The 24,951-nt window shown below is 40.1% G+C and overlaps 1 protein-coding gene across 2 annotated transcripts; it reads right to left on the bottom strand.

The window, feature by feature from the left end:
* Positions 1 to 5,896: 5,896 nt before the first annotated feature.
* On the bottom strand, positions 5,897 to 23,520 carry dcdc2b (doublecortin domain containing 2B). Of its 2 annotated transcripts, XM_021574782.2 has the most exons (15): positions 22,861 to 23,520; positions 19,341 to 19,395; positions 14,367 to 14,437; positions 14,147 to 14,278; positions 13,830 to 13,964; positions 12,270 to 12,309; positions 12,070 to 12,135; positions 11,773 to 11,941; positions 11,329 to 11,435; positions 10,492 to 10,563; positions 10,294 to 10,347; positions 10,002 to 10,112; positions 7,016 to 7,123; positions 6,740 to 6,880; positions 5,897 to 6,081 (listed from the first exon to the last, which is right to left on the bottom strand). In XM_021574782.2, exons 1-14 carry the CDS (start codon positions 23,142 to 23,144, stop codon positions 6,758 to 6,760), a joined length of 1,527 nt encoding a protein of 508 aa, XP_021430457.2. In that variant the 5' UTR covers positions 23,145 to 23,520; the 3' UTR covers positions 5,897 to 6,081; positions 6,740 to 6,757. The 2 variants fall into 2 exon arrangements, with proteins under 2 accessions (XP_021430457.2, XP_021430458.2); XM_021574783.2 differs by lacking the exon at positions 10,294 to 10,347.
* Positions 23,521 to 24,951: the final 1,431 nt, after the last annotated feature.

Consider the following 24,951-nt stretch of genomic DNA (forward strand, 5'->3'; position numbering starts at 1 on the left):
TATAGAACAACTAGGTGAGTTGGTGACATTTTTCACTTCATATTCACTTTTTTATATCACTGCCATAAATTTGTTAGAAAATGAACTGATTCACTTGTATGTAGTAAATCTATATCCGACAATAGCGAAATGGCTGGAGCCTCTGTCAAGCCTGAGAACAACATCAGTTTTGATGAAAAGATCAATCAATCAAACGTATTTAAAAAGCCCTTTTCACATCAGCTGATGCCACAAAGGGCTATACAGAAACCCAGCCTAAAACCCCAGACAGCAAGCAAAGATAACACTTGCATAATGATAAGATGCACACATTAAACAATAGAAAAGTAGACCGTATGTATTTACTTTAAACGGCACATGTCAACAGGAGTTATATTTTTTCCTGGATGACTGGCAAATGAAAGATTTGGCGCCCTCATCTGATGGAAAGTAGACATTGGCGCAATTTTGAGTCTGCAATTGAGCTTAATGAGCTGCAATTGTAATGCATTTGGGCGTAGTTTACGATGTTATATGAAATTGATTAAGACCATCACACTTGAACAAAATAGATATTAGCAGTTAGCTTCTGAAATGAACTATCAGATATAATTACTAGCTTTGAAGGAGTATCCAGCCAACGTTGCAGAACTGTTTATCATACTGTAGATGACTTGAATGCTACTCAGTACTTTTGTTTATGGTGTCCGTAGGTAAGTAGCTAGCTAGCATGTCTGGTAGACTACCGTATTGCTCTCTTTCAATCCTCAAATATTTTATGTCTCACAAAGAAACCGAACAGTCTGGATTTAATCATTAACTTAGCTAGCAAATTAAAATCAAAATGTATTCACTTTCTTTTATTAACACTAGCTTTCAAGCAAATTAGAATACTTTGAATATATTAACATGATTGTTCAACACGCACATTTTTAACAGTTCAACAGACCTAAGGTAAGGCATGCTAGTGTTATCATGTGGAATGTGGGGACACATGTCTAACACCTCTTTTTACATTTTACACCCCCAGCAGTGTTGTCTGTCCAATATGAGTACCCATTTCAACTGAAATTGTGTTGGTCATAGACTTCTGTGACTTTGAATCATATTTAGGCTAGTTAAGAAAGATGGTCGACAGACAGGTTATTGACAGACAGGTACTTTGCCTCCTGCTGATACAGTAACTGTGCTGTGGGGATGCACCAACCCATATCCGAAGAGAAGCACAGAGGGGATTGAACATGTTAAAAGGGAGATTAAGTTTCATCAGTTCCTGGCTGAGGTTAAGTTCCTGTTTTTAAACCTTAAGGTAAATTTACACCTGTATTTGGAGAGAGACTAAAACAGTTTCATTTATTATTCTACAGTGCATTCGGAAAGTGTTCAGACCCCTTTACTTTTCCCACATTTTGTTACATTACAGCCTTGTTCTAAAATTGATTAAATAGTTTTTTTCCCCTCATCAGTCTACACACAATGCCCCATAATGACAAAGCAAAAACAAATTTGCAGGAATTTTTGATCATGTATAAAATTAAAATAAAAAGCTAATATCACATTTACATAAGTATTCAGACGCTTTACTCAGTACTTTGTTGAAGTACCTTTGGCAGCGATTACAACCTCGAGTCTTATTGGGTATGACTCTACAAGCTTGGCACACCTGTATTTGGGGAGTTTCTCCCATTCTTCTCTGCAGATCCTTTCAAGCTCTGTCAGGTTGGATGGGGAGCGTTGCTGTACAGCTATTTTCAGGTCTCTCCAGAGATGTTCGATCGGGTTCAAGTCCGGGCTCATGGCTTGGTTTCTGCTCTGACATGCACTGTCAACTGTGGGACCGTATATACACAGGTGTGTGCCTTTACAAATCATGTCCAATCAATTGAATTTACCACAAGTGGACTTCCATCAAGTTGTAGAAACATCTCGAGGATGATCAATGGAAACAGGATGCACCTGAGCTAAAGTCTCATAGCAAAGGGTCTGAATACTTATTTAAATAAAGTATTTCTGTTTATTTATTTTGTATACATTTGCCAAAATGTCTAAAAACCTGTTTTTGCTTTGTCATGATAGGGTATTGTGTGTAGATTGATGAGGAAATGATTTTATTTAATCCATTTTAGAATAAGGCTGTCAGGTAATAAAATGTGGAAAAGGGACCGGGTCTGAATACTGTGAATGCAGTGTATGTACTTGTTAATTGAAGACCTCACTTTCCATGCTTATCCTGTTCTTTGTAGCAGATGTAGCCTATAACAACATGTCCCTTTAGATTTGCTGTACCTGATTGCATTCCTACTGCATCAGAGTGGGTCCTTGGTGTACTACTTCACTCTGGCCACCACAGGTGAGCTACATCTTTAACTAATATGACAAATTGAACTACAGTATGACTGTTTTACACATCGACTGCTAATGTCATTCTCTAGGTTTCTTTTATCTCAAAATCACATGATTGACAGCTGTCGGGTCTTTGGCATCATTAAATTGAAGACTGTTATTTTATCAAATCAATTCTCTGTCATTATTATTACGTGATTAAACTAATCATGTACATGTAATTATCTAGGAAGTCGGGGCACCAAGGACAATCTTCAGATTAAAGTTATAATTTTTCTAATATTACTTTTCAGATATTTTAAAATCTGATCAATTAGTCTTCTAATTAATGAATTGTTCTTTACCTCATGTTAGTCTCATTCCAAACGTCATAAGTTGTTGGTTATCTGCACGAACCCAGCCTTCACTATGAATCATCCATACATCAATTGTCTTAATCATTTATTTACTAACTAACTAAATAATTACAGAAATGCATAACAAACAAACAGTAGATATGGTTACCTGGAAATGATAGGGGATGTGCCTTAGTGGGCTAAACCGGTATGGCGGCTTGGTAGACAAAGGGACTGAGAAAGGCGCAAAAGACAGAACACACTACACAGTTGATAATTATATTGATTGAAATACTAATCCTTTGCACCTGAACGCTCACTCATTCAGGAATAATTGCAATCGATATATATATATATATATATATATATATATTTACGTTCAGTGTGTCGTCATGATCTCTGTTGGAATCGTCTTTCTGTTGGAAAGTTCATCTGAACTTCTCTTTGCGTCCCTGGAGGCTTTCGTGGTTAGAATGGATACTTCAGAGTCCCATTCAGAAATGTTCTTATAGATTAGATGTTTCGGCGGTTGTCGGTCTTCACATTTCAGGTCGACAAAACTTCTAGCTGCAGACTAGTAATTAGTATCGAAGATTTGCTCTTATTCTGTCGGAATCGATAGTCTCGGAGTTTCAACGACCATTACAACCTTAGCTTATACTGTGTTTTTTTATGGTCTCTACTCAAATCTTTACCCCCTCTGTGATCGAGGTACGCATGTTCTGAAGGGAATTCCTTCAGGTGGGGGTTATATTCGTAACTGTGGAAAAGGGCTGTCCCATAACGCCAGATCAATGTTTGTGCTCATGGGGCGGGCCTATGACTTAGTTAAACTTTAAAGGGAATTGGATTCTCTTTCAATAAACAGTTTAAAATCACATGACATAATTTCACAAATAGTGTTCTAGCTCTGCTGTAATGGTTCAGTGTTCATCTCTCCTCCTCCTCCCCTCATACAGATCTGTCTCTGGTTGTGCCTGTGACCAACTCCCTCTCCTTCCTGTTCACCCTGCTCACTGGGAAGCGGGGAGGAGGTGCAGGGAAATGTTGTTATAATGTCACCACTTTCCAAACATTATGACACAACATTGTTGTTGCTCTCTGGGCAGTTTGGTTAGCTTTAGTACACATTGCATTGAGAATGATTGGTTATTTGGTATGGGCATACAATGCTGGCCTGTGGTTGTTTTGGTCATCATATTTTTCACATGCCGTGTGTGTGTGTGTTTGTTTGTTGATGCAGGAGCTGTTGGGAGGAATGGTCCTCACCATGGTAGGCATCACTCTCTGCATAGTGAGCCCCATCACTGAGCCTGAAAGCATAGGACAGCAGAATGGTACACAGCTCTCACAATACAATTAGAAACAGTATATGTAGCAGCACTCCTATTGCATCTATCTCTGTGTGTCTTGCGCGACGACAACAACAAAAATAAACAACAAAAAAAGGTCTGGACACATTTTAACAGGTTTTATCTCCTACAACCTAGTTCAAGGTATTGTTTCTAGTCTAAGGTACTTTCCATAGGCTTAGTTATATCATCAATAGATGTGGCTTCATACTACATAACATACTTGTTCAACTACAGTAGTGTTTAGGTTGTCCATAGGGTCCAAAACATTTCACAACATTTTGTAACGGGAGAATGAAAACAAATGAAATGAAAAATGAAAACAAAGGTTTTATTCCTGTTGTAGATCCAACCATGATCTCTGCCACAACCCTGACCTCTGCCACAACCCTGACCTCTGCCACAACCCTGGCCTCTGCCAACCAGGCAGTAGGGATTGGACATTGTGTGAATGAGTATGTAAATTGACTTAGCGGGAACTCAGCATGCACAGTGCTGAGGCTAATCCCATACCTTATAACTACTGTGAGTTCAATTAGGGTTCATTCCAGCCAACTATTCTAGTCGTTCTGATGCCATGCTGTGTGAAAGCCCATAGAAACACTATAGGACAGCAGAAGACCACAGTCAATGTGTTGGTTTGGAAAACGGACCAACAGGAGTTCAGTTGTTTTAATCAATGCTGCTACTGTGCATCTAGATCACAAACATGACATCGTATTTTTTTTATGTATGTAAAGAGCTTATTTTGATATGAAACTGCAAAGTGTTAGGTGCAAAGTGATATGTTGGTAGTGTATATTTTGTGGGAAAAAACTGTTTTCTGTTTACTGTTGTATTGCACGTTTTATTCAGAAATAATAGCATATGAATTGTTTGAGTCAAAATGCTTGTACTGTACAACCACAGAGGACATTGCGGTAGTTTTTTTGTAAGATATGAAATATTTCATATTGTATATTTCCATTAGATATTAAAGTATATTTTGATAAAACAGAATACTTTACATTCATTGTATGTGTTCTATAACTGAATAATACAGAACCCTATCCTACTTGTTCTCTTATTGTCTCAAAAACACTTCTTCCTGTTTACAATATGTTTGCCGCTTTCCATCAAAGTAAAAGCATTGTGTGTCATGAATATACATTTTTTAAAGAAACATTACATAGATTACCTGATTACTGTACCACAGTATTTCCTGTAAAATATGTCAATATCATAAAGAATACATTCACATTTTTGGATTCTTAGTTTACTAATGAAAACAATAGATGGTAGATTATAGAAACAACGTTACTCTCCTCCGCTCTCCTCATAAAGCCACAGGCCCATTCTGAGAACCGGACTGCTTCATTACGGTGTCTGGTGGAGGGTATGAGGACTGCTTCATTACGGTGTCTGGTGGAGGGTATGAGGACTGCTTCATTACGGTGTCTGGTGGAGGGTATGAGGACTGCTTCATTACGGTGTCTGGTGGAGGGTATGAGGACTGCTTCATTACGGTGTCTGGTGGAGGGTATGAGGACTGCTTCATTACGGTGTCTGGTGGAGGGTATGAGGACTGCTTCATTACGGTGTCTGGTGGAGGGTATGAGGACTGCTTCATTACGGTGTCTGGTGGAGGGTATGAGGACTGCTTCATTACGGTGTCTGGTGGAGGGTATGAGGACTGCTTCATTACGGTGTCTGGTGGAGGGTATGAGGACTGCTTCATTACGGTGTCTGGTGGAGGGTATGAGGACTGCTTCATTACGGTGTCTGGTGGAGGGTATGAGGACTGCTTCATTACGGTGTCTGGTGGAGGGTATGAGGACTGCTTCATTACGGTGTCTGGTGGAGGGTATGAGGACTGCTTCATTACGGTGTCTGGTGGAGGGTATGAGGACTGCTTCATTACGGTGTCTGGTGGAGGGTATGAGGACTGCTTCATTACGGTGTCTGGTGGAGGGTATGAGGACTGCTTCATTACGGTGTCTGGTGGAGGGTATGAGGACTGCTTCATTACGGTGTCTGGTGGAGGGTATGAGGACTGCTTCATTACGGTGTCTGGTGGAGGGTATGAGGACTCCCTTAAAAGAAAAAAACAATCAGACCGGGCCAAAATATATTTTCTTTTAAGGATATTCTCTGGTACTTTTGTATACTTTTTAGCCAGTAGTTCTGAAAGTTGCGCCCACGAGCCAAAAAGTGGTCCCCGAAAATGGCGTACTACATCACCTGAAGATATGTGCACGCTGTGTGTGTGTGTGTGTGTGTGTCATGCTAGCTGTCACTCAAATGGGGATGGGCTGAAGCTCATTGGTTGAAACTCTAATTGCTAGGGTGCTGGCCCACACGGGGGTAAATGTAGGTAAAATGGTGCTGCACAGCTTCCAGAATACTGTCGCTTTCAAACTAGGGATTTTGTGGCACATTGAGAGTAATTCTGCTCATAGATTATGCATGTATGAACTAAAATTGACACATCCAGACCAAAGTTGGAGGTTTAAAAAAAATGCTTATTAGGGGTCAAAGTACCAGAGCATGTCTTTAAACCACTCTAGGATGATCATTTAAATCCAGGGGCGCAACTTTCACTGGCAGCGGTGTGCTTTAGGACCATGCGGACGCCTCCGAGCGGTCGGGTCGGCTGTTTGGAGTATTTATCCGACTGGATAAAGAAAATCATAATAATTTGGCCCCTCCCCCACTTCTAAAACCAAACTTGCGCCAACTGTTTAAATTCACCTATTCAATCGAGCCTGATCAAATACTTGAACGGTTTCCCTGGATACCCCCGCTTGTCGGAGAACTTTGAGATGCGGAGGATGTTGATGACGAAGAAGCCCTTGAGTGTGGAGTGGTTGGCTTTGGCTCCGTCTTCGGCTCCTTGAATAGGGGTGAGTGTACAGACAGAATTCATTTCTAGACATTGAGTGTGTTCGTCTCTGTATTTATGTATTCATGCTGTACTGAATAACTGTGTGTGCGTGTGTGTGCGTGTGTGTATGTGTGTGCGTGTACCTCTGGTGTATCAGTAGCAGACACACAACTCTCTAAGGCAGCGCCTTCTTTTTTGTGGACAGATGGACCTGCGGTAGAGTTCATCTCATGCTCCAGGGATATGTTGGCCTTTGTTAGACGAAGAACATGTAAACCATGAAAATGTATCCAACATCTTCAGTGTGGTAGTGAATGACTATATCAGTGCATATCGCACAAGAACACACACCATCAGCGTACAAAACATTATGAACACCTGCTCTTTCCATGACATAAGCCATGTTCACATATCCAATTTCCTGCATTCTGAACAGCCAAAAAGAACATGGAATTTGATATTTCATGCCACATTTGTAGGTGGTTTGAAGTCAAATACAAATCTGATTCCTGGCCATGTGACTTGTGTCTGAACGGTCAAATCTGATTTATTTGCTAGAAAGCTAAACAGCTAACTAACTAGCTAGTTGACTGCTGTGGCCAGCCAAAAAGGACTGGGATGTTGTTGTCACCTTAGCTTGCTACATACAGGGGGCAAAAAAGTATTTAGTCAGCCACCAATTGTGCAAGTTCTCCCTCTTAAAAGGATGAGAGAGGCCTGTAATTTTCATCATAGGTACACTTCAACAATGACAGACAAAATGAGAAAAAAAAATCCAGAAAATCACATTGTAGGATTTTTTATGAATTTATTTGCAAATTATGGTGGAAAATAAGTATTTGGTCACCTACAAACAAGCAAGATTTCTGGCTCTCACAGACCTGTAACTTCTTTAAGAGGCTCCTCTATCCTCCACTCGTTAACTGTATTAATGGCACCTGTTTGAACTTGTTATCAGTATAAAAGACATCTGTCCACAACCTCAAACAGTCACACTCCAAACTCCACTATGGCCAAGACCAAAGAGCTGTCAAAGGACACCAGAAACAAAATTGTAGACCTGCACCAGGCTGGGAAGACTGAATCTGCAATAGGTAAGCAGCTTGGTTTGAAGAAATCAACTGTGGGAGCAATTATTAGGAAATGGAAGACATACAAGACCACTGATAATCTCCCTCGATCTGGGGCTCCACGCAAGATCTCACCCCGTGGGGTCAAAATGATCACAAGAACGGTGAGCAAAAATCTCAGAACCACACAGGGGGACCTAGTGAATGACCTGCAGAGAGCTGGGACCAAAGTAACAAAGCCTACCATCAGTAACACACTACGCCGCCAGGGACTCAAATCCTGCAGTGCCAGACGTGTCCCCCTGCTTAAGCCAGTACATCTCCAGGCCCGTCTGAAGTTTGCTAGAGAGCATTTGGATGATCCAGAAGAAGATTGGGAGAATGTCATATGGTCAGATGAAACCAAAATATAACTTTTTGGTAAAAACTCAACTCGTCGTGTTTGGAAGACAAAGAATGCTGAGTTGCATCCAAAGAACACAATACTTACTGTGAAGCATGGGGTGGAAACATCATGCTTTGTGGTTTTTCTGCAAAGGGACCAGGACGACTGATCCGTGTAAAGGAAAGAATGAATGGGGCCATGTTTCGTGAGATTTTGAGTGAAAACCTCCTTCCATCAGCAAGGGCATTGAAGATGAAACTTGGCTGGGTCTTTCAGCATGACAATGATCCCAAACACACCGACCGGGCAACGAAGGAGTGGCTTCGTAAGAAGCATTTCAAGGTCCTGGAGTGGCCTAGCCAGTCTCCAGATCTCAACCCCATAGAAAATCTTTGGAGGGAGTTAAAAGTCCGTGTTGCCCCAAACAACAGCCCCAAAACATCACTGCTCTAAAGGAGATCTGCATGGAGGAATGGGCCAAAATACCAGCAACAGTGTGTGATAACCTTGTGAAGACGTACAGAAAACGTTTGACCTCTGTCATTGCCAACAAAGGGTATATAACAAAGTGTTGAGATAAACTTTTCTTATTGACCAAATACTTTTTTTCCACCATAATTTGCAAATAAAGTCATAAAAAAATCCTACAATGTGATTTTCTGGATTTTTTTTTCTCATTTTGTCTATCATAGTTGAAGTGTACCTATGATGAAAATTACAGGCCTCTCTCATCTTTTTAAGTGGGAGAACTTGCACAATTGGTGGCTGACTAAATACTTTTTTGCCACACTGTAACTTCTGAGTGATAGGAAGCACGAGCACCACGACCAATCAGCCTACACCACTGCGCACATACCCTGTTGTTACTATGACAACTAGCGTAGCCTTGTCAGCATATGACTGCTGTCTGAACACACATCTGATTTGGTCACTTGTAACTTGCTGTTTAGACCGTCAGTAGTTCAAAACGGATTTGGAACAAAACAAAATGCATTTGAACATTAAGGACTGCGGTGTGAACAGGGCTTTAGACTGTCCAGGTGAAAGCTATGATCCTTTATTGATCCACTTCAATCAGTGTAGATGAAGGGGAGGAGACAGTTTAAATCATTTTTACCCCTTGAGACAAGGATTGTGTCTGTGTGCCATTCAGTAGGTGAATGAGAAAGACAAAATATTTAAGTGCCTTTGAACAGGGTATGGTAGTAGGTGTCAGGCGCACGGGTTTGTGTCAAGAACTGCAACGCTGCTGGCTTTTTCACGCTCAACAGTTTCCAGTGTGTTTCTGGAATGGTCCACCACCCAAAGGACATCCAGCCAACTTGACACAACTTTGGAAAGCATTGGAGTCAACATGGGCCGGCATCCCTGTGGAACACCTTAGACACCTTGTTGAGTCCATTCCCCAAGACGAATTGAGGCTGTTCTGAGGGGCAAAAGGGGGTGCAACTCAATATTAGGAAGGTGTTCCTAATGTTTTGTACACTCAGTGTACACAGTCTGATCACTGTTGTCTGTGTTCTCTCTCTCTCTCTCTCTCTCTCATGCAAGCACACGCGCACACACACACCTTTTCCTCAGTCTCTAACTACAGACAGGTGAGCCGCAAAGTAGTGAAAGGTATGAGCTATTTTCATAATTGCACTGTACTTAATGAATGCAAGCCTTCTGTACCTGTGGCATTTCTGTATCAAGCGTAGGGCTCCCATCGATGTCATCCTCTTTGCAGATGGAAGAGCTGGTATTTTCAGGTGAGTTCCTGTCTTTCTCAGTCGATGATTCCAACTTTGTGATTGGACGAAAATCACAATTATCTGAGTGGTTCTATCATGTAAGAGCAGACTATAATTTACATCTAACAGCAGACTGAAATGTACAACGGTAAATGTAACAGCATATCTCAGTAGGGTAAACATGTTGAGAATGATTTGGCAAATCATGAGCGATGATCCTCGACCAGACAAACCTTGTCTGGGTGTTCTGGGTGAGGAAGGGGATCTTTTGTAGCCTTGGTCAAAATCTAGAGGAGAACAATACAAAGAAGCTCTCGTAGCTTCACACTACCAACCATACATCCTGGATAAACATGTATGATAAACAATCTGCGACTTCTACAAAACCTCATGTCACTCAAGGAATGAGACTGTCCCATACAGATACACACCTGATCTTGGCTGTTGTAATGAGGAGGATTTCTCCCAATAAGGTCCTCGTCCTCTACTGTCTCTGCCACTCTCTAAAAGATAAAGACACAACACCACAATGCTAAAGTTTGCTTATCTATAATCCACACCTCAACACATTACATATAACCCTCATATACATTATTTCAAGGAGAGAAATGGAAAATGGTCCCATTGCACTGGTAAAGGACTAGGGAAGAAAGAACCATTTAAACTTGATTGTAACCCAGAAGGACATTTGGTTATAGGCAGGGGTAATATGATGACAAAACTTAGAGCACATACAAAAGAGTTAAAAAACAACAATACCCCACAAAGTACACAGAAACGTCATTATATGAAGGGGGGGGGGGGCATTAATTATAATTATTGTATTTATTTCTTATCCTGGGGATAAACACACTAAACAGCCCAACGGACTGCTTGGAGGCGTTTGCATGGTCCTGAAGCAAACCGTTGCCTCGTTTTGGATCGCATTCCAATGGTAAAACTGGGGGATGACAAAAATGCTATTTCAGAATGTGGGGGGGGGACATGTCCCTCCCGTCCCCAGTGAAAGTTGCGCCCCTGGTTATATGCAATTTCAGGCAATAGAGTGCATATCCAAATCAGGATCATTTGATTCCCTTTCCATACCAGGGCCATGTGTTTAACATGTTCATGGTGGTGGGTACAAAGGAGTGTTCGTATCTGTTGTATCTGTTGCTGTCTACCTGAGGGTAGGAGCTGGATCTCAGAGTGGAGGGCTTGGTCACTGTCATGGAAGGGAGGACAATAAAAGAGTGGGGGAGAGAGAAAATAATGAGGTGTCGGCCTACCTGGTCAACGGGAACATCTACTGCTGTGTTCTCATCCTCCAGCACCTCCTCAGCCCCCTGCACCTCCTCTCTCTTCTTCTGTACAGCTCTAAACACACTGGCCTGGGCTACAACACACACCAACCAACATGAACATGAATGATCAATCATTGTAAATGTGCATCGACACAATCATGAATGCAATATGCCACACCAGACCATATGCCAGGGGCCACCGCAGACAATATGCCAGGGGCCACCGCAGACCATATGCAAGGGGCCACTCCAGACCATATGCCAGAGGCCACACCAGACCATATGCCAGGGGCCACACCAGACCCACAAGCTGCTTTCTTGTGGCTCCCCTTCTGGTATCTAATTCCTATTAAATTCAGGTCCTCAGTGAGAACAGCAAGTCTGACACTGGCCCCCAGGTAATTGGAGTGTGTGTCTGTGTGCTCCTACCTGGTCCAGTCCTTGGTGGAGGCCTGGGATGGCCTCTGTTCCTCACTCGGACTTTCACTGGTTTGGCGTAGAAGATAGAGCTCTCCTCCTTCACTGGTCTCCTCTGGATGGATGGGAGAGCCGTCTCCCCCACCTCATCCCCAGTGGACTTCACCCTCCGCCCATCCGACTGGGACCACAACACCAGGGTCGTGTTCATTAGGCACCAAATGGAAGAAAACAGACTGAAACCGGGCTGGACTACTTGGACTTGTCCAATAAGAAACTTTATTTTCCACTAAAGTTTTTTGACAGTACCTCTGGAGAGTCCAGGAGAGCAGAGTCACTGTAACTGTCCTCAGGGCCACTGGCTGCCTTCCTGCCCTGAGCAAGACAAAGGGAGACAAGGTGTACCTTTATAACCAAGATCAATTGTCCTATAGACCAAAATAAATATACAAAATATTAGACTATGAAGTGTTAGACCTACAGTAGGTGTTAGACAGACAGTAGCGTACCTTATATCTCCTTGACAGCCTTCTATTTCCAGGGTAATTTCTGGAAAATATTATATAGAAATCCATATTACATTATATCATATTTATTATATCATATACTATACTATATCATATTATATATTATATTTATAATATTATTATATGATATCATATTATAATATATTATATCATATGTATTATATCATATCATATTAAAATATGTGATATCATATTATATTTATAATATTATAGAATTTCATATCATATTCAATGTATTATATAATATTATATCATACTATATGATATTTATTATATGATATCATATTATATTATATCAATTCATATCATATATTTATTATAAAATATTATCTTCTATAATATTATATAATATTATATTTATTATATCACATTTATTATATATCATATTTTATTATATCATACTATATTCCAATATATTCTATCATATAATATTTATGATATCATATTATATTAAAAAAATATGATATTATATTATATCATATGTATTTTATTATATCATACTATATTCCAATATATTATATCATATCATATTTATTATATTATATTTTAAAATATATCATATTATATTATATCATACTATATTCTAATATATTATATCATATAATATATCATATTATATTAAAATATATTATATTATATCAGATTATATCATACTATATTATATCAAACTATATTCTAATATATTATATAATATAATATTTATTATACTATATCATATTATATAAAAAATATGATATAGTATATCAGATATCATATTATATTATATCATACTTTATTTATTATACTATATCATATTATATTAAAATATATTATATTATATCAGATTATATCATACTAGATTCTAATATATTATATCATATAATATTTCTCATACTATATCATATTATATAAAAAATTATATTTGATCATATGTATGTTTTTATATCATATTATATTATATCATATCATACTATATTCTAATATATTATATCATATTACATTAAAATATATGATATTATATTAATTATATTATTTCATATTATATTTATTATATCATATTATAGCATAATGCATTTAATATATTATATCATATTATATTTATTATGTAATATTATATCATATTATATTAACATATATTATATTTATTATATTATATTATATAATTTCATATTATATTCATTATGTTTATTATAATATATTATATTATATTTATTTTACCTTTATTTTAGCAGGGAGTCCCATTGAGACCAATATATCTTTAGAATATAATACCCACACAGTCTTACATTTGACCTTTTAGTCATTTACCAGACACTCTTATCCAGAGCGAAATACAGTTAGTGCATTGATCTTAAGATAGCTAGGTGGGACAACCACATATCTTGGTCATAGTAAGTAAATTGTTCTTCACTAAAGTAGCTATCAGCAAAGTCAGAGATAGTAAGGAGGGGGAAAAAGTCAAGTGAGTTCATAAAAGTATTTTCTGTCTTGGCTGCCTAAAAGCTGTTTGTTCTATTTTCATATTATCTAAAAATCTCTGTACTAGGATAATTCCATCCATACCTCTCAGAGGCTTTAGGAACCAACAGCTCCACGTAGGGAAGCTTCTTGAACCTCTCTGCTCCCACAGCCACATAGAACTGGCCACTCACCAGCTCGTCTGCACTGGACACCGTTACTCCCTCTAGAGTGCACAACCTGAGGGGTCACAGGGTCAGGGGTCACTAATGGGGTCAGAGAGACTGTCATCTGTGTACCTGAGGGGCCATTGGGCTGCCATTAATAGGTCAAACATGCTGTGTGAGGGTGTGTGTGTGTCAGTGTGTGCGTATGTACAGTGTATATGCATGTGTGAGGGTGTGTATGTGTACGTATCTGACCTGCGCACTGCTCCAGTGCGTAAACTGGCCTTCTCTGTGACTAGACCGAGGATCTGATCCAGGTCGTGCTGCCAGGTCCTGGGAATTATGAAACGGAATGGAGAGCAGCGAAGATCTTCGTTGCGGAAAACACTGTAAAGGAACACGCAAATACGTAGTGTGTTTCTATGTGTGTAGTATTTGAGATGATGAATGGGAGTGTGTTAACAGGGAATCTTACTGTATGATACAGGGTAGAGGAATATACTTTCTCCATTTTGCTGACACATTCGGTCTGTGAAGTAATCTTGCCTAGGAAAGAAAGACATGACATTACAAAATAATACTGCACTGTAGTTTTAGATAGATTTGTCGGTCAGAAAAAAATACAAGAAAGAAATACCACTTCCTCTGATCAGTGAATGCCAAATTAAACCATGTGAGGAAACATTGACATCAAGTGTGCCATTTGCTATAATTTACCAAAACAAATTAAATACCAATTGTATTAATTTCAGAACAGAACATCCACAGACATTCCACAATAAGTGGTTATGATCTATTATTATGATTATGATTATGATTATTATAGCTTATCAGTCAGAGGGCTGTGTCCATGGCAACACACATCATCATCTTGGCCAAAAACATACTGTATCTACATAACACATCTACAAAGACAGACTGAGTGCTCCACTTCATTGAATACCTAAACTTTATATAGCCACTCTGTCCACAAAACTTCCCCTGACCTTTCTATTACATCCAGAGTCTATGAAGTCAAAGCCTATGAAGTCAAACCCTATTAAGTCAAGCCCTATGAAGTCAAGCCCTATGAAGTCGAGCCCTATTAAGTCAAGCCCTATGAAGTCAAGCCCTATGAAGTCAAACCCTATTAAGTCAAGCCCTATTAAGTCAAGCCCTATAAAAAAACTCAAGCCCTATTAAGTCAAGCCCTATAAAAAAACTCAAGCCCTATTAAGTCAGGCCCTATAAAGTCAAGCAATATGAAGTCAAGCCCTATTAAGTAAAGCCCTATTAAGTCAAGCCCTATAAAGAAACCTCAAGCCCTATGAAGTCAGGCCCTATGAAGTCAAGCCCTATTAAGTCAAGCCCTATTAAGTCAAGCCCTATTAAGTCAAGCCCTATAAAAAGAACTCAAGCCCTATTAAGTAAAGCCCTATTAAGTCAAGCCCTATAAAAAAACCTCAAGCCCTATGAAGTCAGGCCCTATGAAGTCAAGCCCTACTCATTGTGTCTGACCACATAATATATCGATAAATCAATACTTCAACCAAAATCCAACCACAGCTAGAAAATAAATGTTTCTACAATGCTTCCACTTTGAAGTGGCACTATGCAACGTTGTTTTTGTATTTAAACAGAGTGGTAGGCATGGGGCTGGCAGCAAAGGGCTGGGTAGGCTGGGAATCAGGCCTGCCCAGGCTTGTTCAGAGCCCTTATAACACAGGATGGGGCCACTGTATGACTTAGTTCTCTAAACAGAGTTACCAAGCTAACAATTCTAGTGAGAGAGAATGTTTTTGTATTGTTACCTGTAGAGTTCCCCAGATGTTTGACAAAAACCTCCTGAGAACCAATTTAGCATGTTTTGACATTAGATACATCTCTGCTCTGTTAAAAGCACACTCAAGAAAAGGAAGAAGAACATGACCAGGTAGCCTACTTTTTGTGATTTGTCTGACAATAGGATGAAAATAACATGACTGGCTCTGTTCATGCCACATTAAAAGGTAATACATTTTTCCTGTTTAAATTACGTCTTTATTATTAGGCCTATAAATAGTTTTCTTTTGCACAAGCAAGTGTGTGTACTGGATAGAGACCCCCCACCTCCCCCCACACACATTCTGGGTAAATTCAAATCAGATTTTATTGGTCACATACACATGGTTAGCAGATGTTAATGCGAGTGCAGCAAAGTTCTGTTTGAGGAAATGGTCTCCTGGAAACAGTTCTTTTTTATTTATTAAAAAAAAATATATTTAACCTTTATTTAACCAGGCAAGTCAGTTAAAGAACAAGTTCTTATTTATTCCTTGCACCTCACTGACACATTCCTATGAAAACTTTAGGTAAAGACCCAATGAGACTCTCAAGCATGAAACACACCAAGAACCTCGCTGCCGATAGACTGCCGATAGACTACCGATAGGTACTTATCACAGTGGGAGGCTGCTCCTTCTCTTGCTAGAACAAGGGGTATCTGCTGTGTGCTGACCGATGACACGGATAAACCCTGGATGACTGACAGTGGGACGCTGTATTGAAGTCACCTCACAGACATCTAGGTACTCCTCCTCTATTGTAAAAAAAGATATTGGTCACTAAAGACCCTGGTTCGATCCCAGGCTGTGTCGCAGCTGGCCATGACCGGGAGACCCATGAGGCGGCACACTGTTGACAGAGCGTCATCCAGGTTAAGGGAGGGTTTGGCCGGTTGGGATGTCATTGCGACCCCTTGTGGTGGGCTGGGCGCATGCACGCTGACTTCGGTCGCAATCTGTAGTTTCCTCTGACACATTGGTGCGGCTGGCTTCCGGGTTAGGCAAGCAGTGTGTCAAGAAGCAGTGTGGCTTGGCGGGGTTGTGTTTCGGAGGATGCATAGCTCTCGACCTGAACCCCTCCTGAGTCGGTACGGGAGTTGCAGCGATTGGACAAGACTGTAACTACCAATTGGATATCATGAAATTTGGGAGAAAAAGAGCCCAAAAAGTTTTAGAATAATAATAATTGTTTGAAAGATATAGAAAGGCATTTATTCATGTCTACATTAGTTTTTGACACACTTTAGGTAATGTGTCAAAAACTAATGTAGACATGAATAAATGCCTTTCTATATCTCCAATATATATATATAAACATTTTCCTTAAAGTGTAATTTTGTTCTTGAAACATTTAATTGAAATACTGTAGAATTCCATTCATTCCTATGGAGGACTGCTCCAACTAGGGAGTGCCAATATGGCCAACCGGTGGCTTCAAAGCCTCTCAATGGCCAAACATAGCTTCGGGGTTTGAATACGTCATTGGTGCCGACTAGGTAGCGTCGATACTTGTCGAATCCCAATGCTCGTCAGTGGCCAACAACTTGATTTTGAGCCAATCAGACAGCACGAACCCCCACATGGAAGAGACAACAACAAAAAAGTAATACAAAGGATTGTTTCTCGGTACATTCACAGATGTGCCAGTTACACTTCATATGCAATGTAGGCTATATGTGATGGTAGCTAGCTAAGTGCAGAGATGCAATGCACACAACACGAAATACTTCCTCCAAGCTAGCTAACCACTGTAGCTAGTATTAACATTCTAATTAAATAACAATGGATTAGCTAGTTTTCATGAAACGCCTGTCTGTTGTTGTGCTAGCTAGCGAATATGCTAACGTTAGTTAACTAGCTAAACATTTGGCTATCACTGGCAGTATGGAATTATGGAGAGTAAATTAAATTGTTTCTTTGTCATCTTGCTAGGTAGTTATCTAGCTGTGGGCATCTGGCTAGTATCAACAAGGGCGTTCTACAAAATAGCAACATTAGTGCAGATGGCTTTGACCTAGACCATAAGCAATACCCACAAATATGCATTGCCAAACAGCGCTACTGCCACCTTGTATTTTGGAGTATTTTATAACAAGGCTGATTGGCTGATGACTCTTCCAAGGCCTTGTTAGCGCGTTGGGCCAGTAACCAAAAGGTTGCTGGACCGAATCCCTGAGCTGACAAAAATCTGTCATTCTGGCCCTGAACAAGGCACTGTTCCCAGGTAGGCCGTCATTGTAAGTAAACTGTCTTGCCTAGTTAAAAAAATATATATTTTTTTTTAAACACAAAAGAGAGAGCTCTGACACTGTACAGAGGTGCTAAATACTGTCGGCAGTCAAACGTTTAACAATCCTACCGGTGTGTCAGAGTTTTTAAGGAAACGTCCTCTAAAGTTGTGAGAATGTTTGTTGTTAGCTGTCAAATCACACTGTCTCTGCTAATATACAACACCATATAAGCGCACAGGCAGGGCACTCACACAATGGCAAAACGATATCTGTGCCAATTCAAGTGCCACACAATTACCTTTCTACTATTTCACATGAATGTTGATGGGTTAGTTATGGTGGCCCTTCTGGTCTCAGTCAGACAATGGAGAATGTTTGTTCACAGCTTTCCTGCAGTCAAATGACAAATTCGCCCTGTAGTGGCCTCATGGGTGTAATATTATTCAGATTTTTCATAATTTCCAAATGAACACCTTTTTTTCCCGCTGAAAATCCTGTGTTTCTATGTCAAACAGTTTTGATATATTTCAGTCAACTGTGATGTATAGTGTAATATTGGGTTGCAAACTCTAAATGTTCTACATTTCAACTCCATACCTGATATGGTACAGATGTCTTCTTTTTTCTAAGCCCATAACCATGTGTGTGAGGTGTATACCTTCGTTTCAAAGTAGATTTGTTTCAAGACTACCCGGAAACACTCCGTGTGACCCTGATTTAGCCCACTGCAGTAAAAGATAGGACTATGATATTGCTCTGAATCACTACACGCTCCACAGCTGAAAATGAAATACATTCATCTCTATCCATCCAGCCAGCCATTTGGGCTGAATACAAAGCAAGCACTTTCCATTGTGTGAACGGCAATTGAGATGCTGCGCTTGAAATGCGTTTTATGTGTCCATGATCTCATTAACACAAGATCAATCTTCCTTATATGAATGTATCCGATGGTGAACAAGAGATCTATTGAAATGGGCCAAGGATGACACGAGACACTGTAAGACTGAATACGGTACAGAACATTGATTTGTTATTATTGACGCGTGGTCTACATCCTCTGTGAGTTTGTGTTGGTGCTGAGGACCATTATTTACAGATTACACGTATCCGAAAATCAATGCTATGCTATTGCTTTGGTCTATCATACTTTGGTCTACCACAGTGTCCGGTATTATGACATGCAAAGCACATCCAAAACCAAATTTAAACACAATGAATATGAAGTGTGGTCAAATAAATAATAACCATTGCGCAGTGAGAGAAAACCTGTTCTCTGTTACAACTGTTACCAGTTCAGATCTACTTGATTTTGAGGGTGTGTGTGTGTGTCAGCATGACCTACCCCAGATAGGTTAGATTAATGAGTAACGGACTGTACCGCCGACAGAGACAGAAAACCATATTGAAGCTTACCCGAGCTCCTTCTCCCATGGGTACAGGCTGCTTCTTCAGCCCCGTGTTCAAATAACTGCACGAAAAAACAAATAGACATGATAAAGGTTCACATATTCATCCTCAGTGAGACACAGCTTAACACATAACTGTATTACTGACTGTATTACTGTATGAATTACTGACTGTATAACCAACGGTGTTACTGACTGTATAACCGACTGTATTATCTACTGTATTACCAACTGTATTACTGTATGAATTACTGACTGTATTACTGTATGAATTACTGACTGTATAACCGACGGTGTTACTGACTGTATAACCGACTGTATTATCTACTGTATTACCAACTGTATTACTGTATGAATTACTGACTGTGTTACTGACTGTATAACCGACTGTTTTACAGACTGTATTACCGACTGTATTACTGACTGTATTATCTACTGTATTACCAACTGTATTACTGTATGAATTACTGACTGTGTTACTGACTGTATAACTGTATGAATTACTGACTGTATTACTGACTGTATTACCGACTGTATTACTGACTATATAACCGACTATTACCGACTGTATAACTGACTGTAATACCGACTGTATTACTGACTGTATAACCGACTGTATTACTGACTGTATTACTGACTGTATAACCGACTGTATTACTGACTGTATTACTGACTGTATAACCGACTGTATTATCTACTGTATTACCGACTGTATTACCGTATGAATTACTGACTGTTACTGACTGTATTACTGACTGTGTTACTGACTATATTACTGTATGAATTTCTGACTGTATAACCGACTGTATTACCAACTGTATAACCGACTGTATAACCGACTATATAACCGACTGTATTACTGACTGTATAACCGACTGTATTACTGACTGTATAACCGACTGTATTACTGACTGTATAACCGACTGTATTACCGACTGTATTACTGACTGTATAACCGACTGTATAACCGACTGTATTACTGACTGTATTACCGACTGTATAACCTACTGTATTACTGACGGTATAACCGACTGTATTACTGACTGTATAACCAACTGTATTACTGACTGTATAATCAACTGTATTACTGACTGTATTACTGACTGTATAACCGACTGTATTACTGACTGTATAATCGACTGTATTACTGACTGTATTACTGACTGTATAACCGACTGTATTACTGACTGTATTACTGACTGTATAACCGACTGTATTACTGACTGTATAATCGACTGTATTACTGACTGTATTACCGACTGTATTACTGACTGTATAATCGACTGTATTACTGACTGTATTACTGACTGTATAATCGACTGTATTACTGACTGTATTACTGACTGAATAACCGACTGTATTACTGACTGTATAATCGACTGTATTACCGACTGTATTACCGACTGTATTACCGACTGTATTACTGACTGTATAACCGACTGTATAACCCTCTAGTGGTGTGGGGGCTGTGCTTTGGCAAAGTGGGTGGGGTTATATCCTTCCTGTTTGGCCCTGTCCGGGGGTGTCCTCGGAGTGGGCCACAGTGTCTCCTGACCCCTCCTGTCTCAGCCTCCAGTATTTATGCTGCAGTAGTTTATGTGTCGGGGGGCTAGGGTCAGTTTGTTATATCTGGAGTACTTCTCCTGTCCTATTCGGTGTCCTGTGTGAATCTAAGTGTGCGTTCTCTAATTCTCTCCTTCTCTCTTTCTCTCTCTCGGAGGACCTGAGCCCTAGGACCATGCCCCAGGACTACCTGACATGATGACTCCTTGCTGTCCCCAGTCCACCTGGCTGTGCTGCTGCTCCAGTTTCAACTGTTCTGCCTTATTATTATTCGACCATGCTGATCATTTATGAACATTTGAACATCTTGGCCATGTTCTGTTATAATCTCCACCCGGCACAGCCAGAAGAGGACTGGCCATCCCACATATGCTCTCTCTAATTCTCTCTTTCTTTCTCTCTCTCGGAGGACCTGAGCCCTAGGACCATGCCCCAGGACTACCTGACATGATGACTCCTTGCTGTCCCCAGTCCACCTGACTGTGCTGCTGCTCCAGTTTCAACTATTCTGCCTTATTATTATTCGACCATGCTGGTCATTTATGAACATTTGAACATCTTGACCATGTTTTGTTATAATCTCCACCCGGCACAGCCAGAAGAGGACTGGCCACCCCACATAGCCTGGTTCCTCTCTAGGTTTCTTCCTAGGTTTTGGCCTTTCTAGGGAGTTTTTCCTAGCCACCGTGCTTCTTCACCTGCATTGCTTGCTGTTTGGGGTTTTAGGCTGGGTTTCTGTACAGCACTTTGAGATATCAGCTGATGTACGAAGGGCTATATAAAATAAATTTGATTTGATTTGATTGATAACGACTGTATTACCGACTGTATAACCTACTGTATTACTGACTGTATAATCGACTGTATTACTGACTGTATAACCGACTGTATTACTGACTGTATAACCTACTGTATTACTGACTGTATGACGACTGTATTACTGACTGTATAACCGACTGAATTACTGACTGTATTACCGACTGTATTACTGACTGTATAATCGACTGTATAATCGACTGTATTACTGACTGTATTACTGACTGTATGACGACTGTATTACTGACTGTATAACCGACTGAATTACTGACTGTATTACCGACTGTATTACTGACTGTATAATCGACTGTATTACTGACTGTATAATCGACTGTATTACTGACTGTATAACCGACTGTATTACTGACTGTATAATCGACTGTATTACTGACTGTATAATCGACTGTATTACTGACTGTATAACCGACTGTATTACTGACTGTATAATCGACTGTATTACTGACTGTATTACTGACTGTATAACCTACTGTATTACTGACTGTATGACGACTGTATTACTGACTGTATAACCGACTGAATTACTGACTGTATAATCGACTGTATTACTGACTGTATAACCGTCTGTATTACTGTATTACTATATTTATATAATGGTTACTATCTACATTTATCTACTGCACACAGCAATAAATATCGAAGAAAATATTTTGACAACATCATATTTACACAAACATACATGGTAGCCCTGTAGGACCATATCTGAACAATTTAAAAGTACCTTAAAGGGAAATTCCGCCACTTTTCAACCTCATTTTCATTAACTCCATCACTGTACCAGTGTCTATGTGAAAATGGTGTGTTTCTATGATATATGGTTAAAAAGGTGAGAAGGTCCTAAAAAAGAATGATCTGTGATATGATAGGGTAGGATTAAAAGTAGAAAAACTTTTTTTTTTTGCCCGTTTCTAACCAGAGGGAGGGTATTTTCTTGCTACTCACATCAACGCGAATCTCAGTGTTTGAAAATCACTGTTTTAAAAATGTTTTACATGTTGATGATGTCATCGCATTTTCACTTATGTAGACACTGGCATTGTGCTGGAGATAATGTAACTGTGGAAAAGTGGTGGAAATGCCCTTTAATTGCCCTTTCTAATCTAGACAACTCTACCTGATAGGCTACTCACTCAAGCTTCTTGAACCTCTCGAAGCCTGCGGCCACGTACTGGGCCCCGGTCTGGAGGTCATGCAGCTCCCTGACCCGGTGACCCTGCCGGGGGGTGTACAGGGTCCTCACGGCCAGCGGAGCCTGAATGCAGTGGGTCACGTCATTGAGAAACGCCTCCATGGTGGACACCTGTCGATGGTTGACCACAAACCTCCTGCCGGAGTAGAAGGGGTCCCCGTTCCTGTAGACCATCACACTCTTGACTGGAGGCAGGAGGAGGGTTGCTGTCCCACAGGAAGCCATTTTTCCAGATACTGTCTTCCGTCTCTGGTTCCTGTCTTCCGTCTCTGGTTCCTGTCTGCAGTCTCCGATCCCTGTCTGCTCTGGTTACTACCACTACTACTCAAACCTGTTCTAATTAATCTGTTGTGTTCTGTGTGGTGGTCTCTCACAGCTCTGGACTGTCACGTTCTCTCTCTCTCCTCTCTCTCTCTCTCCACACACTACTCTCTGGCGGCCGAGAGTATTTCCTGGTAGCCATGGCAGCAGAGCCAGCAATGACTGGCTTTGTGGGCCAAACCATTAGCAGCAACGAACGACAACAAAAGAGGGAGAGCGAGAGACAGAAGATGCAAGTGTTGTAAGCTGAATAAATTATAAAAACCATAAAACTCCTATGCATCATCTTTACATATATTTTTTTAACTATTCGAAAGCCTGTTGAATTCACATGTGTAGCCTAATGGCTGCTAGTTCTGTAGTATTTACAGTAAAATCTCAGGGATAACCCTTCTACAATAGAAGTTAATGCTCTGGGAGGGAACAAGAGGGTCTAGGAATACCATTTCCATACATCCATTTCAAACAGTCTCCCTTGACCTTGTATGGGCTGTCAGGAAAGCACATGCAGCGTTTGTGTTTATTTTGATACCCACATAGACAGGAACAGTATGTTGTTTAAGATAACTGCACTATTTAAAATGATTGTGTTGAGTGTGTGCTCTCACTGTGAAACATTTGTGTGAATCACCTGAGATAAACTGGTTATGGCAGGGAGTTCCCTTGAATCTTTCCCATAACTTATTTTGAAAACAATGGAGATCATCATAGTTAAATGCAGTTATACAGACAACCATTGTAATGACGTAGAGGAACCTCCCATGTACTGTAGCAACAACTGTATTAACTAGTAAAAAAAATAAAAAAAATGTGTCAATGGATACTTACAAAAATAATCTTTATTAAATTGATATTTAATTTGACAATGTGTATTTGACAACATACCAACCGTTTGTGCTAAACAAAAGGTACCATTTGGATAGCTACATCGGCAACATTTCAAACTAGAAGTGGAGTGAGTTAACGGTAAGTTCTTAACTCTACTACACTACTAGATGTGGAGTGAGCTTACGGTAAGTTCTTAACTCTACTACACTACTAGATGTGGAGTGAGCTTACGGTAAGTTCTTAACTCTATTACACTCACACCTTCTAAACTCGCTACCCCGGCCGTTGAGCTGAGCCCAGCTGCCACCCCTGTAACGGGGGTCAGTGTGCTGTTAACAGATTAACTTCCTCCACTCTCCAACTGCCCCATACCGGGCTCAAATCAGTGATCCTCTGCTTCGAAACACACGTGGCTGCTCTCCTGGACAACATACTGACCATTTGAGATATACAAAAGGTAGGGGAGAGTGGGGTATGTTGAGACGTTTTTTACATTCAGCATCACTACCTCAAGGGAAATATGTACCAAAGATATCTACATATATTTCAAGATGTCGTGTATCCCTGGAAATATAACAGTTTTGAAAACATAGCTGGTGCAAAAAAATGTGGTCTCTTGCTATAACTTACGGGGTAAGTTGATATGCCTTGTGGTAAATGGGTGATGGTGTCCTGTGACAGTGGGTGATGCTGATGGTGAGTCAAAGTTGAATTCATGAAATGGGGGTGTGATGTATTGTATATCTTAAATGCATGCTTACATTCAGATATAGATCTCTCTGTTCAATATCACTTACCCTTCCAGTTCTTAACCAGTTGTCCGGGACAGGGATGTTGTTTCGCTGTGCCAATTCGTAGGCAGCTGGTCCGCGAGATTCTTCAT

Source organism: Oncorhynchus mykiss, chromosome 19 (assembly GCF_013265735.2).
Source record: "Oncorhynchus mykiss isolate Arlee chromosome 19, USDA_OmykA_1.1, whole genome shotgun sequence".
NCBI lineage: Eukaryota > Metazoa > Chordata > Actinopteri > Salmoniformes > Salmonidae > Oncorhynchus > Oncorhynchus mykiss.

Coding starts and splice junctions, on each gene's coding strand:
- dcdc2b (XM_021574782.2), bottom strand. CDS start 23,144: ATGGCTTCCTGTGGGACAGCAACCCTCCTCCTGCCTCCAGTCAAGAGT. Junction 14,279..14,366: donor CCTCTACCCTGTATCATACA/GTAAGATTCCCT, acceptor GTTCCTTTACAG/TGTTTTCCGCAACGAAGATC. Junction 6,881..7,015: donor CTGCTACTGATACACCAGAG/GTACACGCACAC, acceptor CCCCTATTCAAG/GAGCCGAAGACGGAGCCAAA.